At 37.9% G+C, this 17133-nt stretch overlaps 1 protein-coding gene across 2 annotated transcripts in view; it reads right to left on the bottom strand.

Annotated features, from left to right (window-relative positions):
* Positions 1-17133, bottom strand: part of LOC114653683 (sodium/calcium exchanger 1-like) — a 581045-nt gene that overhangs the window by 30486 nt on the left and 533426 nt on the right. For both annotated transcript variants that reach the window (XM_051932578.1, XM_028804143.2), the window contains one exon: positions 414-513. In XM_051932578.1, the coding sequence (XP_051788538.1) occupies positions 414-513 (100 nt within the window). The remainder of the gene's footprint in view (positions 1-413; positions 514-17133) is intronic.

Below are 17133 nucleotides of genomic sequence, written 5' to 3' on the forward strand. Positions count from 1 at the left end.
AAGATGCCTATAGACAACATTCATTATTTTTCATCTTAGTATGATACCCCAAGCACATTATCAGGTGTTTTATGCAATTAATGCAATACTTAGAATCTGAAGCAATGCAGCCTGGAAGAATTCCATTGAGATCCCCGGAACATCTTTGTGGATCATATATCTTGTTGCATAAAGTTAGTTAATGAGATGTTGCTCCCTGTCTTAATATAACACTTAATTCTGTAATCATCAGTAATATGTCCAGCAGTCTGCCGTCACTCTCAACTAATGCTTAAACAGAGGAGTATGTTAAAGATATGATATATTGAAACCCGCACAGCTAAGACTGCAAAGAACACTTTTTTTCCTTAAGGTAAATGTAAGTCATTTATTACTGATGTTCTGAGACCTAAAAATGAGAGGTTTGTTCTTACCTGCACTGACTGTGACAGCACTCACAAACTGCTCTCTCCAGCTACTACTGCCCACCACAAGAGCAAGATTAGTTTTCTTGATCAGCTTGTCAACGGTACTCTGTGAAAACAGAAAAGAACAGGGAAATATTTAATTTGCTCAGTAATTGAAATACAGCATAGACAGAGGACCACGTATATAGCAGAACTTTCTGAATCCCATCCATATTAGACTTAAGGAAGAAACCAACCCTTGGGTGTTAGTCCATCATGGAGTCTCACAGAGTCACTTTGGAATCACCAATTAATCTAATGCATCTTTCAAGTATGTGATGTCCAGAGGAAAACCCATGCAGAAATATGGAGAACACTCATACTCCATACAGACAGTGAATGAATATGGGTTTTTGAATCCAGGATCATTGAAGCAATATTACTAACCACCGTACTGTACTGTCCTATCCTGTATATGCACAATGTATGCATATGTAACTGTAGTTAGTTCTCAGCCTAGAGTATGGTTTGTAGTCAAAAGATGAATGAGGACCCTATAAGTAGCTTACACTCATGACACCTCATGATAATGAATGACATTCTGTGTATCCCTTGAAACATGCTTAAGGCATTGCGGTAAAACGAAGGGATTCACTTGTACTTTACATAATTTTGGCATGGACACTGGTTTCAGAGGTTGAGAGTGTTGCAGAAAAATATCTTTGTCATTTTCTGTGTTTAAAGCACTCCCCAGTCCTGAACAGAGTGCCAGTTCTTCTCAGGGACCACTCACATACGGATCTGCACTCATTCATACTAACCTAACATTCACATCTTTGGGATGTACATTAGAAATGACTGAAACTCCATACAGCGCTCATAATGTAATTTGTGAGAAAATAGTGAGCAAATCAAAACAAACTTGAAATTAATTACATACTGAGCAAATGGGTGCAATATTGACTCTGATACACAAGGAAAAGAGTTAAGTGCAAAGACATGTTTCCAAATCAATCCAAGTTAAAAGTCGGAAGGATCAATGTTTGGACTGCTGCTCTTTTTAATTCATATAATTAATGTTAATAATGCCATAACTAAAAAGCTGACTAGTTACTTTCTAATATTAGATATTATTACATAGGAGTGGAGTCTTAAATTTGAAAAGACATTTTATGAAAAGAGTCATAGTGGACAATATGTACAACCAGACAGTATACAAATGCAATTAAGAAGGGCAATAGGATATTAGAGTTACAATGTGTCGAGTGCAAGTCATGATGGGTATCCATAAGCTATATAACATACTTTTAAGGTCTCATATCTGGTCTATATGTATAGAAATAACAGCAGCAGAGACATGTAATAGACAAACTACCAGATTGATTCCAGGACCAAGCAACATTAACTATGAGAAAACATTGATGGACTTTTCAGTTTAAGCAAATGCACATGAACTGGAGATGTAATTGAAACAAATTATATTACGATGGAAATATGTATGTTGGATTCCAGGTGTTAATTTAAAATTAGGCCATCAACATGAAGGAAAAGGGAAGATAGATAGAAGTTGATTAAAAGTGAATTTGAACACATAAGAAGCTTTTCTTCAAGTCCAAGTTCACGTTTCAATGCATACAAACAGCAGGCAACTGATATAAACGATGCAAAAATTAAATACAACATGACAAAATGTATATGTACATATATAGTGCACATATATTATCACCCGCATGCACATGAGAAGCACCGTAAGGGCTCTGGTGATGGTAATTACCCGCCAAACCAGGGGTTAGCGCTGTGGGCTAATGCCTTCTCTCTTCCTCTTTCTGCAGAATGGAAGAGTGATGGCAAATCCACCGCTGACATCACTTCTGTTTTCTGGCCTCCTTTTTTTATATATATAATCACAGTATGGCATCAAGTCAATGAAACTTCTGGGATGTTACTCTGGTCAGTTATGTAGTAGAGGGGGTTGTTAATCAGTTTCAGCTGCTTTGGTGTTAATGAAATTAACAACAGGTGCACTAGAGGGGCAACAATGAGACGACCCCCAAAACTGGAATGGTTGAACAGTTGGAGGCCACTGACATTTTTCCATCCTCATGTTCTCTGATTTTTTTTTTCACTAGATTTGCATTTGGTTACGGTCAGTGTCACTATTGGTAGCATGAGGTGATACCTGAACCCTACAGAGGTTGCACAGGTAGTCCAACCTATCCAGGATGGGACATCAATACGTGCCATTTCCAGAAGGTGTGCTGGGTCTCCCAGCACAGTCTCAAGGGCATGGAGGAGATTTCAGGAGACAGGCAGTTACTCTAGGAGACCTGGACAGGGCCATAGAAGGTCCTTAACCCATCAGCAGGATCGTTATCTGATCCTTTGGGCAAGGAGGAGCAGGATGAGCACTGCCAAAGCCCTACAAAATGACCTCCAGCAGGCCACTGGTGTGACCAAACAATCAGAAACAGACTTCATGAGGGTGGCCTGAGGGCCCAACGTCCTCTAATGAGCCCTGTGCTCAATGCCTGGCACCATGGAGCTCAATTGGCATTTTCCTTAGAATAACAGAATTGGCAGGTCCACCACTGGTGCCCTGTGCTTTTTATAGATGAGAGCACGTTCACCCTGAGCACATGTGACACACGTGAAAGGGTCTGGAGAAGCCGTGGAGAACGTCATGCTGCCTGTAACATCATTCAGCATGACTGGTTTGGTGGTGGGTCAGTGATGGTCTGAGGAGGCATATCCATGGAGGGATGCAGGACACCTTGACTGCCATTAGGTATCGAGATGAAATCCTTGGACCCATTGTCAGACCCAATGCTGGTGCAGTGGGTCCTGGGTTCCTCCTGGTGCATGACAATGCTCAGCCTCATTTGGCGAGAATATGCAGGCAGTTCCTGGAGGATAAAGGAATTGATACCATTGACTTGCCCCCACATTCGCCTGACCTAAATCTAATAGAACACCTCTGGGTCATTATGTTTCGGTCCATCCAACACCACCAGGTTGCACCTCAGACTGCCCAGGAGATCAGTGATGCCCTGGTCCAGATCTGAGAGGAGATATTCCCCAGGACACCATCCATCGTCTCAGTAGGAGCATACCCTGATGTTGTCAGGCATGCATACAAGCATGTGGGGGGCATACAAACGTTTGAGTACGATTTTGAGTTGTTGCAATGAAAATTCTGCAAAATGGACTAGCCGGCTGCATCATTTTTTCACTTTTATTTTCGGGGGTTTGAATTCAGCCCTCTGAAGGTTGATAATTTTAATTTCCATCAAACGATGTGGCTTCCTTTCATTCCTAACACATTACCCAGTCCATATCAGTAGAGATATCCAGCATGATTTTTTTTCCCCATTGAGATCTGATGTGTTTTCAAAGTGTTCCTTAAATTTGTTTGAGCAGTTATCAAAAAACAGAATCTGAGGTAGTAGCAATAATTTTTTTCCACTTTTGAAATAAAAAACAAACATTTTGCTCACATTTGACCAGGCACATCTCAAAGTGCACCATAAAATCAAAATAAGTGCACAGTATTAGCAATAACTTTGGTTTCCCTTTTGAAATATGAGATCCTCCCTCAGTTTAAAGGGATGGTTGTGACAGGCAAGGGCTTTTTTTTTCATAGAACTTAAACTATTTCATTCACACAGTTTTAATCGCTCATATGACAGACATTAAATTTGGGTTCCAAAACAAAGTTTTTAATGTGGAAATTGTTTTTTTTTTCCCCAGAAAAAACTACCCGAGTAAATGTTTAAGAGCAGGGCATCACATATGGAGTGAAAATGGATTACTGTAGTACATTTATTTTAATGATTTATCTTTAAAATGTCTTTGTACTGAGTTCTTGTGTGTCAAGTAATGAATTATTAATTATAATTATTACTATTATTATTCTTATATAAATCTTATTTTCCTTTTTTTTTTGTTGATGAGCTCCCATTGAAGAATTTATGGGTAACAAAATACATAGTGTGCATGTCAAAATGACTGAAGTAACAACTAACAAGGTGGCATTTTTTAATACCATTTTAAAAAAGTTTTCACAGAGCAGCCCTGTAAAACAACATGAACACACTTGCAACCTTAAAACGCAGACTTTATCACATCGCTGTATGTGATGAAACGGCAGGCAGGTGACTTCTCATACATGTTTACTGATGGACAGGCTGGCATTTTGCATGGAGTATGCGTTAAATCAAAAGAGTAACAGCCTGCAAAGACGCATGAACATAAGGAGATCGGTGACAATCACACCTTAGCATGCCTGCATGAAATCTGAAAGGACAACTGAATTCCACAGGCCACAGATATCTTCATAACAGGGGACCTATATGATGGGAAGAGGAATTTCAATTGTTTTGCATGCCAGCTTTTGTTTTGATGACTGGTTGTGTCATATTCAGCCCTTTGTTCATTATTCTGGCACAAGCGTAACCAGCCTCTCATTGAAATTCATGGCTGTCCCATCAGCAGCGCCGTGTACTTATTTTAATTTGTAATATTTTCCAGTGCACGTCTCCAATTCTGAAGTAATTTTCAGTTCAACTCCCTTGCACCCAGCGTGAAGTATAAAACAGCTTTTATGCGGTTCAGGGATATGCAAGGGGAGCCCATACCAGTACATATGTTAACAGCGCATCCATTCAACAATCAAAAATGGGTTTCGCAGGTGTTGCAATATAAAAGTTTAAAGTTTCAATGATTTCATCTGCCACTGGTGAACTAAGTAGAAATGATAATCGCCAAAGCCTATTTTTGGTCACATTTGCGACCATTTAGTTGCAGTCTGGAGACCACGGGCTGAGCCACTCTGAGGTTGCTTCTGGGCTGTATGTGGCCTACGGGCCACCATTTGAATAGGCCTGTTGTAGTGTTTGCCAAAATGGAGGAGGGAGAAATTGACCATTCAGAATGGCTGAGGTCTTTAATATTACAACTTGTCTACATATGGAAGAAAGCATTATCTGTGTCCTGAAGAGAGCCTACTTCAACTACCTCTTTATTGCTTTGTCATCTTGAGTTTATACCAGGGCCTGGTACTGGGAAGTAATACAGCCAGTAAGGATGAAGTCCACTGTGCACCTGTAAATAATGTTGGTGAGTACAGATGGGTTGTTCTTCAGACATCAAAGGAAGGGAAGGCGTTGGTGTGACTTATTAAAGATAGAAAGATATTTTGTATCCAATTAAAAATCTTAGCGAGAGTGATTTTAAGAAATTTAATTTTTTCATTCCTCTCCACTGTATTCCCGTAGCTGTGGATGGGAGTATGGTATGTTTCCTCCTTCATGCATTGACCAGGTCCTTTTTTTGCTGTCATTTAGGAAGACTATTCTCTTCGCTGTAAGACTTTTCATCATTATTGGTGATAAGGCGTATAATTGTCGTGTCATTGGCAAACCTAATTATGTAGTTGGACGAGTGTCTGGCCACACTGGCTTTGTTGAACAAGGAGTACAATGGGGGCTCAGCAAACTATCCTTCCTAATACTCCCTAGATGATGGTATTCTGCATATTGACTAGTGTTTTGCAAATTATGTTGCACTGTTGCAACTGCCTGTTCTAATCAACACTGTTTTTAAGTTCACACATGAAGAAAACTAAATACAGATATCTTAACTGGAGTTTAAACCCTGGAGGTGCGAGGCTGCAGTGTTAACCACAGAACCACAGTACCACCCCTTTTCTATTAAATTAATTAGTCTAAATTAAAAGGGAAATACTTTGTTAAACTGCTTGCTCAATAAATAAAATGTCAAAAGCAAACAAGAACAACATTAGCCTTGCCGCATGCTGGCCATCAAAGATAACAATTAAGTGATGTATGGTTTATATAGCGCCTTTCAACATTAAGCCCTATCACAAGATGCTTTGTAAGTTAAGGGCACAGCTTTTTAACATGTATTATTAACGTTAAAAGCAAAATACATATAACTGACCAGCTCAGTCCAAAGTAAGGATTGGTTGTGGATCTGTGTACACTTACTAACACCTTGACTAAAATGCTAAGAACACTTGAACTTTGAATGTCTGAAAGAATATCTATTAATTACTTAAATAAAAATCACAAAATTAATTACCTGAATAAAATAAAATAAGATTTAAATAAATAAAACAAAATAAAACAAAAAAAATAAAAAAATCACAAAAACTGGTAATAGAATTAGTAGGGCTCTGGTTTGACAGAATGTCTTTATGCTATTCTATTATACAAAACTGATTTCCTGTTAAAAAAGTAAACATAAACTGACATTATTTAAAAATAAGAAATTATAACTACTGAGAGACAGACAGAGACAAAACAGAGTAATTTAGTACATTTTTTCATTTCTAAAAACTGGCATTTTCCTTTGTTCTAGCTGTAGGCAAAGCATACACTCTCTTATGAAACGAAAAAAGCCTGACTGAAAATTTTATTGCCACACAGCTTCATCCCCAAAAAACCTTTTGCGTCACTTTGATTAATTATGGTGGGGAGGTCATTATGTGGCTTGACTCATGCACACTGAATGATTTAATTTACTTCTGTATGATCTATATAAAAAGGTTATTCTAGCAAAAATTTTGCAGTGAAGAGTTTCAAATGTTTACTCTGTCTTACATTGCATTGAACAAAGGATATACCAAACTAATTCTGACCATTCAGGATCAAAGTTGACAGACAGTAATCTGACATTAATCTCTTATGCACAGTGACATTAAAGTAATTGTGAAAGCAGATAATCCTAGAAACATAGTGGATCATGTTGAAGCTTTCATGCACAGCATGCCAAGAAAAAAAAATACTGTAATAAATAAGAGTCACATTGCAGTGTTCCTTTTCCAAAGAAGGCACGCCTAATGAGTACAGACCAGTGGCATTTACATCACACATCACTAAGACCTTTGAGAGCCTGGTCCGGGACTATATGAGACCACTTGTAGTTGACCACCTGGACCCACTGCAATTTACCTATCAGAAAAGACTGGAGTGGAGGATGCAGTTATGTGCTGGGCCCCTCCACAGGGCTTATTCTCACCTGGACAGAGTTGGCAGTACTGTGAGGATTATGTTTTTAGATTTCTGCAGTGCCTTCAATACCATCCAGGGAGTAACCTAAGAGATATGCAGGTGGATGAGTATGTGGTGTTCTGGATTAGGGTCTGTCTGTCTGTGAGGCCCAAGGACTAATACCAGGTCATGTCACTTCCAGAAATCCTCTAATGATTCTGCATTTATGGGCTGTATTGATAAAGGGGATGAGACAGAGTATTGGAGTCTGGAGCAGAACTTTATTTCTTGATGAAAAGAGATTTGTCTACATTTCAATACAGTGATCCCTCGCTATATCGCGCTTCGCCTTTCGCGGCTTCACTCCATCGCGGATTTTATATGTAAGCATATTTAAATATATATCGCGGATTTTTTGCTGGTTCGCGGATTTCTGCGGACAATGGGTCTTTTAATTTCTGGTACATGCTTCCTCAGTTGGTTTGCCCAGTTGATTTCATACAAGGGACGCTATTGGCAGATGGCTGAGAAGCTACCCAGCTTACTTTTCTCTCTCTCTTGCGCTGACTTTCTCTGATCCTGACGTAGGGGGATTGAGCAGGGGGGCTGTTCGCACACCTAGACGATACGGACGCTCGTCTATAAATGCTGAAAGATTATCTTCACGTTGCTATCTTTTGTGCAGCTGCTTCCTGAAATGACATGCTGCACTGTGCTTCGCATACTTAAAAGCTCGAAGGGCACGTATTGATTTTTCAGTTTGTTTTTCTCTGTCTCTCTCTCTCTCTCTCTCTCTCTCTCTCTCTCTCTCTGCTCCTGACGGAGGGGGTGTGAGCTGCCACCTTCAACAGCTTTGTGCTGCGTGCTTCGCATACTTAAAAGCCAAACAGCCCTATTGATTTGTTTGCTTTTCTCTATCTATGTGACATTATCTGCTCCTGATGCGCACTCCTTTGAAGAGGAAGATATGTTTGCATTCTTTTAATTGTGAGATGGAACTGTCATCTCTGTCTTGTCATGGAGCACAGTTTAAACTTTTGAAAAAGAGACAAATGTTTGTTTGCAGTGTTTGAATAACGTTCCTGTCTCTCTACAACCTCCTGTGTTTCTGCGCAAATCTGTGACCCAAGCATGACAATATAAAAATAACCATATAAACATATGGTTTCTACTTCGCGGATTTTCTTATTTCGCGGGTGGCTCTGGAATGCAACCCCCGTGATGGAGGAGGGATTACTGTATATGCAAAACCAAGTAACTGGTTATTTATCTTCACCACACTAAAAAACTTATTGTCCGGTCACTGTTCAAGTAGTGGTCCACTCCTACAAGTACTTAGGGGGGCCACATTAATGACAAGTTGAGCTTGTTTTGGAACACAGAGGAACTTTAGTGTGGGTGGTGACATTCTTCACATCTTCCACCACTCTTAGATGGCCACTGTGATTTTCTACTCTGTGGTGTGCTGGGCTGGTAACATTACTTCAGGAGAGACCCACCAAATACACAAGCTAGGTAAAAGGGCAGGCTCAGTTAAGGGATGCACTCTGAACCCAGTTGGGGGTAGCAGCAAAGGAGAGAATTAAATCAAAACAGAGTTCCATTATGAACAATGCTAGATGTCTTCTCTCTGACATACAAACACTGAGGACTTTCAGCTAATGAATTATTTGACAGAAGTGTGTCAAGAAATGCTACTTGGGGCTCCTTATATCAACAGCAATACGCCTGCATAATGCCTCACTGTGACCGTGCCAGCCAAGTCACAGGTTTTCTTTCATTTGTATGTTTTATGTATGTTCAGACTAAAATGTGTGTGTGTATTTATTTATTTACTTATTTATCTACCTATTTCTTATTTATTTATTTAAAGATTTTCTGTAAAAAGCCAAATTTCCCCCAGGTCAGGTCAAATTGGGGATAATGTACCAATACAGCCCATTGCTGCACCCACCAAATAATGAAACAGTTTGGGATCATGGTTGGCAAAGCCCCCAGGCAGACACACGGTCCAGTCCCACCCACTGGAATTGATTATTCATCTACCGCAGCCAGGTGTTATGTAGGCGTCCCCTTGGACTGGTCCAGCCACAGGGGTCCTGAACAGTGAGGATCCTGTAAGCCAGATCACCCTCGGAGAATCGCGCCACATGGTCATAGTGCCATAAATGACGCTCCCTCACAATGCAGGAAATATGCCTTATTCGGGACTCTGTGAGCAACTGCTCATTTAACACAAAGTCAAACAAGTGGTACCCAAGGATTCATTATCATTCATTAAAGGCCTGGATCTTGGTTTTTTCAAGGACACTTGCAAGCCCAGACATTCAGATTTCTCACTCAGTCTCTTGAGAGCCCTGATCAGGGCCCCCATTGATACCGCGAAGATCACAGCATCATCAGCAAAGTGAAGATCAGTAAATGTTTCTTCACCAACAGATGCCCCACAGCCACTGGACCCAACAACACTGCCCAACACCCAGTTCATGCAAGCATTGAACAGAGCAGGAGCAAGAACATACCCCTGACAAACCCCAGAATCAACTGGGAAAAACACAGAGGTTCTGTCTCCACTCTGCACAGCACTCACGGTACCAGTGTACAGAACAGCCATGATATCCGGCAAACTTGAGGGGATCCCATGAAGTCTCAGGGTTTTCTACAGGGCAGCTCAATCAACTGAGTCAAACGCTTTACAGAGAGGCAAAGGCTACACAGAAACTCTGCCAATATTCAAGTTTGTGCTCCATGAAAACCTTCGGTACCATGATGAGGTCAATGGTAGACTTCTTAGGCATAACACCAGACTGCTCAGGTTGGTGGTAGGTGAGCAAGTGATAACAGATCCTATTGAGGATGACCCTAGCAAGGACCTTACCCGGCCCCAAGAGCAATGTTATCCCCTTGTAGTTGCCTTAATTCAGGCAATCACCCTTCTAATTTCCAGATAGGGATGACAAGTCCCATTTTCCAGTCAATTGGGATGATGACAGTCATCAGATCGACTAGACCAATAAAATGTTTACCCACCTACAGAGATCTGGTAAGTCCTGCGCACCTCAGAGTACCACCACTGAAATGTGGAATTTACAAAGCTTTTCTGACAGCAAAGGAAGATGATCATCATGCCAGAGAGACAAGACGTTCTACGCGCTTACCCTGATGGGCCGCCTCAAATTCGGACCAGAGTGCTGCCATGCTGCTGGCGATGCCTCAGCATCACACCAATTCTGATCCCTACCAGGCCTGACCCCATTGACTCTGGGAAGGTTTTGACTCTTCCGGAGATAGGGGTTCCCAAGGGCTTTTCCCCATCTACTTCATGACACGAGCAGCCTTCCTGTGGGCAGCTGCTGCAGAGCTACTCCTGTGGAGAGCAGAAACAAGTCCTGTCTGTCGTCTCAGAGATGCGTGAAGTTTTTTTTACAGTGGCTGGAGTGTCAATCCTGCCAAAATCCCCCATGATATCCCTGTAAGTTGGAGGACCGCTTGCAAAGAGCTGGATGCAGTTTAACATCATACACCGAGTACAAATAAAGTTCTATCTATCTATCTATCTATCTATCTATCTATCTATCTATCTATCTATCTATCTATCTATCTATCTATCTATCTATCTATCTATCTATCTATCTATCTATCTATCTATCTAATATTTCAGGAAATGCCAGATATTTTATTTACATTCCACTCTTACTCATGGGTTGGTGTTGACTTGAATTTGGTTTTGTTAAGTTGATTGTATGAAATGTTACATGCTTTTAATAAATTCAATAAAAGACAAAAAAAATATTTACATTTGTCATTGAAAGATGTTGGTGCAGTGGTTAGTACGGCTTACCTCATAGAAAAAGATGTGTGTTACACAGCACCATTACTCTCAGTTTGTCTGTTCTCATGTGACTGTGTACTCCACTTACCTCCGACATTACAAAATACGCACAAGAAGTTAAACTTGCTTTCTACAATTCACTTTGCAGCAAGTTCTGTGTAATATTAGGGTACCACAAGGAAGTATTTGGGTCTTTTATTTTTTCTTCTGTATATGCTGTAAATGATCTCTCATCTGCTTGTAAATAATTTAATTGTCTTTTATAAGTTAATGATACAGTAATCTTCTTTCTAATCGAAATGTGGATAACATTATTTCAGAACACATTTTTGATCTTGGTTGTCCATAAATGCATAAAAAAACTGAATGTATGTATCTTCATTCCTCAAAGAAAACATTTTCAATGTCACACCCCATTACATTTATAAACCAAATTTAAATATTACAGATGATTATGAATATTTTAGTATTTATCTTGACTCTCGCCTTAGCTATCAGATCCATATATATAAGCTAATTAAAAAAAACTTAATCAGAAACTCTTTGTTTATAATAAAATTACACCATATTTTTCTATCACTGCTCCCAGTACTTATTTCCAGCTAATTATACTTTCCAAAATCTGTTATTGTCTCCCAATTTGATCCATTACCACTGATGACATTATTGAACCAAGCAAAAGGCTTTATAATGAGGCATAGAAGATTCATGTTAAACTCCTTCTTGCACTCATCAATGTGTTGCATTGTCCCAAGCTAATGCCTTGAATGTTTCTAACTATAAAAGTAATTTGGTAATTAAGTTTTACTTTCAGCCTCAGTATAACTGTCTTTCTCCTTTATTTAGTATCTACTGTAGTTCCACAATAGTCTAAAGGCCAGGAATGTCACTGGGGCTATCACATATGAACTCATATGTAAAGATCATTTTTTTACATTTACACAAAAATCTGCAATACGATGCCCCAACATATAGATTTTCTTTTTGTTACTTTAAAACTACATATAGTTTCCACTTCAAAGGCATCTCTTTGAAAATTGATTTGTTATAATTTACTTTCTAAATATTTAAATCTTAAATTATTTATATGCTCCATAAATTGTCTTTTGTCCTTGTTTTGTATATTTTTGAGTGTTGGAAATGTTGTTTATGGTCATGTTACTACTAGGCAGTTGCTTTTCTTGGTGATTTTAAGTGTTTTGTTTTCAGTACTCCTGTGGTGGGTTGGCACCCTGCCCGGGATTGGTTCCTGCCTTGTGCCCTGTGTTGGCTGGGATTGGCTCCAGCAGACCCCCGTGACCCTGTGTTCGGATTCAGCGGGTTGGATAATGGATGGATGGATGTTTTCAGTACTACAGAACAGTAAGCAAGTCAGGTCAGTAAAACTGTAAAGTTTTGTAATATTACTATTCATTTTTCCTGTATAATAAAAAGGAAAAAAAGTAACTGTGAGTGCATATTTATGTATGTATAAGTGTGGCATGGAATGATCTTAACACATATCTTACAAGATTTAATCCTGTCTTGAAATAATGTGCTAAAAATATGAGAATCAACAATTCACTTCTAACATTTATATTTTACTAGTAGAGTTTCACTCCAGCATAATTTAACACATGATGCTGTTTTTATACTAACACATAAAACTTACCAGCATCTCCATGGCAGGCAGGGGCCATGATTCCATATGATATACAGTATGCTGAATGGATGCCTTTACAAGTACACACAGCTAATCAAGACAAAAGTCAAGACCTTTTATGATAAAATCACAATTCAGAAAAATGCACCTACTACATTCAAGCAGTTCACCCTGATCTGACAACACCAGGGCCGGATTAAGACCCTTGGATGCCCTAAGCACTAAGTAATTTTGGTGCCCCCTTACACTAGTAATTCAAAATATTAAAACAATAACAAACTAGAAAATCAAATTTTATCGAAAAATCGAAATTAAACAAAACATACTTATAGTAAGAAGGAAAATAATATTTATTTTTGTATGCTTCATTTTATTTTTATCTTAATAATTTTCTCCTACTTTTTTTCCTTGCAAAGTCTTTGATTAGATCTTCATAATCAAACTTACGTAACACATCTGCTTCTATACAGTACATAATAGAGATAAGGTATCCAGCCTGCCTTGATGCATAGTTGTTCTGAGGGGATTTTTAATATATTTTAACCGAGAAATTGAGCGCTCAGCTGAGCAGTTTGTGACTATTAATGTTAAAAATATACAAAAGGCAATGTCTACATTTGGAAAAGCACACTCAATATTGTATTGTCAAAATTATTTTATAAAGTTCTGCATGACTGAATCTTGTTTTTAAATTTTCTGTTGCACTGAACTTATGGCACACATATACAGTAAATGAAACTGCTGAAGTTCAGCTGAGTAATTACTGTTGAAGAGAAAATGGCATCTGAAATTTTACAAATTTTAATGTTTGGGGTCGATTTTAAAGGTTTTTTTGAAATGTACGGTTTTCATTTTGACATGAAAACCGTAGATGTACCATTTTGATTATTTCATTTATTTATGGCTTTTGTGTCAATTTAGCAAATCTATTTACACATATTCTTAGTACAAGATTTGAAGAATATTTTGTGAAAATTTTGTTAATAAATCTTTATTAGTAAAAAAAGTTATAAACAATTTTATCCAATAGTAATCAGCTGTACGATTTTCACTTTTACATAATGTAAATGAATTTAAAAATATCCAAGAATAGAATTAAATAGACTTACCAGAATATTTTTTCCTCAAACTGGGACGATTTTTTGTTTTTGCTTAAAACAGAAAATAGTGCTTTCTACACACTAGAAATGTATTTGAAGTTAAATAACAAATAATTCACGAAACAAAACAATTATATGATAATAATTTTTAATCAACTATTAACTATTATTTAAAAATATAAAAACATATTGTTTTGAATCGAATTATTATCACATTATTTTGACATAACATGGCGTTTAAGGGAATCACCATGAAACGGGAATTCCCCATCGTAGATGGCACCAGTATGCAGAACGCACTATGTAAGGCGCCATCTACAAACAGTGATGGCATAGGGAGGTACAGGGAGGCATTATTCATTTTTCATTAAATTTTGAAAATGGCTATAAATGTAATTAATTTATGTGATAAATTCGACCATGAAAAATTTTTGTGGTGCCCCCTTTACCCTTGATGCCCTAAGCATATGCTTACTTTGCTTATATGGTTAATCCAGCACTGGACAACACAATGGTGTGTGTAGCATGTTTATGAGCTAAATTAAATAATACTTTTCAAATGAAAATTGATAAGTCAACAAAATAACATACTCTGTTACTCCCATAAAATCTTATCTGGCGCACAATGATGATTAAAATAGAGACTATACTAAAATGACTAGCAACATATAGATTTTGTATTTCTACTGACAAACTGCTGTCATTTGAAGAAAACTGAAGGTGTAGCCAGAGGTAAAAAAAATAAGCCGTCATTCTTATATATTGCTGTGGTCTGTGAGCCTTGAAGTTTTAAACACATATACACTCAACCTTCAATTGAATCTTCTAATCCGCTTATCTTGTTGGAAGTTGTGGGAAGCCAGGGTCTTTCCCAGCAGCAGTGGGAAAAAGTAAGAATCAGTGTTAGACAGAGTGTGGGACATACTTACGCAAACACTCATGCTCATGCCAATTTAGAGATTTCTGCTAATCTAAGAAGTGCTTCTATAGAATATAGCAGGAAAACTGGAGAACTCTGAGAAAAAAAAAACTAACACAAGCTCAAAAGGAACTGTAAACTCCACACAGGAAGCTCAAGGCGAGGATTTGCTATTGCGCTTTGTGAAGGACTCTCTCAAGGCAAGGAGGCAAACATAGCACAAATAAGGTGTTTATTTGAATAACACCTATGAAATAATGAACAAAGGTAGTAAAACATAATACAGTTACACAAAAAGAAAAACAATAATCATGACCATTTGATCTTCTACAAAGTCTAAGTCCAGTTACCTCTTGCAGATACCTACCTTTACAATGCAACTCGGAACTGTTTAGATTTTCTTCGGTTTAGATTTCTCTCCTTCTCATACTAACATAATACACTGTCAGACAGTTTTGTCATTGTTGTAATTTTCTTTTCTATCTAGCACCTGAACTAAATGTGATAATACATATCTTGTGATTGTATTTATATTTAAATTTTGTTTTCTAAAGTTTTTTTTAACTTCATACATTGTAATCACTCATACAGTAGATTAAAAAAATATTCATACACTTTCTGGACATTTCATTATGTTCTAGGTTTAATTTTAAATTAATAAATGTGCCATTTGTGCCATTAACTCTACAATCAATTACCCGTAATGGTAAAATGAAAACATTTTTTCAAACATGTCTGCAAATGTATTAAAATCAAAAACTGAAATCCCTCATTTATATAAGCATTGAGACCCTTTAATATGGTACCAAAGACTGTGGTCAGGTGCATCCTAAATACTTCTGAATTCACTATATTGTACAAATTTATTATGCTTTGCTTTGTAACTCACTGTGGATAAAGGTATCTACTAAAAATAGGATAATAATAATAACCCTGTTTCCACTAAATGGATCTTTCAGCCATATCTAGCTATTGCGGTGTCAGACTACTTATCCAAGTAAACAGCTTTCAGTGTCATCTCCAACCGTGTCTCCTACCTCCTACCTTCTGCCTATCCACTTAGCATGTAGCAAAAACTATCCTCCTGACTCCAAACTAAACTACTTTTGCTATTGCCAAAACTACTTCCTGGACAAGCCCAATAACTTCTAGGAATAAGTACAGTATGTTGTCAAGAAGAATTGTGGTCAAATGAGTAGAGCGTCCTCTGGAAGCAACAGGAGTTCCAGAACCTCTGAACTCCAACTAAGATGTGAAGATTCAGGTAGCTTGACGTCTCCATTGTGCAAGAAGGATCTATACATAATCCCTCTGGTTCCAATGTTACCTTTGAACACAGACCTGGAAACACTTTAGGTGGGTCCCCACTGTCCTTGAATAATTTCTATGGCTCCAAAATACGACTACCATTTTGATCCAAGCCCAGGAATGATGCCTGGCTTCTAGTACATTTAAGTCCTGTATCTCTCCAATAGTACTTCTTCATGATTTCTATACTGGTTCCCACTTCTTCTACTATATATTTGTAATAAGAAATTTTAGCAGCTTAAACATTACACATTCTAGTTGCTATATCGAAGGTTACATGAAGCACTGTAATTTAGAATAATAATTTACTATGCAAGCGAGCACACCTGCAGGGTAAATGATGAGGAACACTTGTAGGTTTCCGACCTTGTCATTTAGTCCTCTGTTATATACTGTTTAGAGAGTAAAATGTCTCAGTATGGTTATTGTGCTAATTAAATGGATTTTTAACTATGAAAGAATAAACTGCTGCTTAATATTGTATTGTACATGCATGGAATATGTGATTCTGTTTTTATCAGACTGGCAAAATCAGGGTAGTATAATTCATTCGTTTAATCTTTTTGGCACAATTAAAAAAATACTTCTGTTCTTGTTAATTTAATTAATATTAAATATTAACTTTTAAATAATTAATTTGCTTTATATATACTCTAACCTGTGGCATGGTACAATAGGATATTGATTTTGGATCAACCTAATCCTAACCCTAACCCCTAACACAACCTCAAACTGCCAGTTCACACCACACCTCTAACTCACTGCATATCCCAAACTAACACACTTAATCTGTCTGTGTTCCATCTGCAAAGATAAGTCATCAAAAGTGTCAGTGGTCAAATTAACATTTAAATAAGCAGCATTCAGATCCAGCTCCAGGGGAGACTATAAAAATAGCAAGGCTGACATAGTATGGTGATAGTGTGCAGTCCTTCT

This window comes from Erpetoichthys calabaricus, chromosome 1 (assembly GCF_900747795.2).
Source record: "Erpetoichthys calabaricus chromosome 1, fErpCal1.3, whole genome shotgun sequence".
Taxonomy (NCBI): Eukaryota; Metazoa; Chordata; class Cladistia; order Polypteriformes; family Polypteridae; genus Erpetoichthys; species Erpetoichthys calabaricus.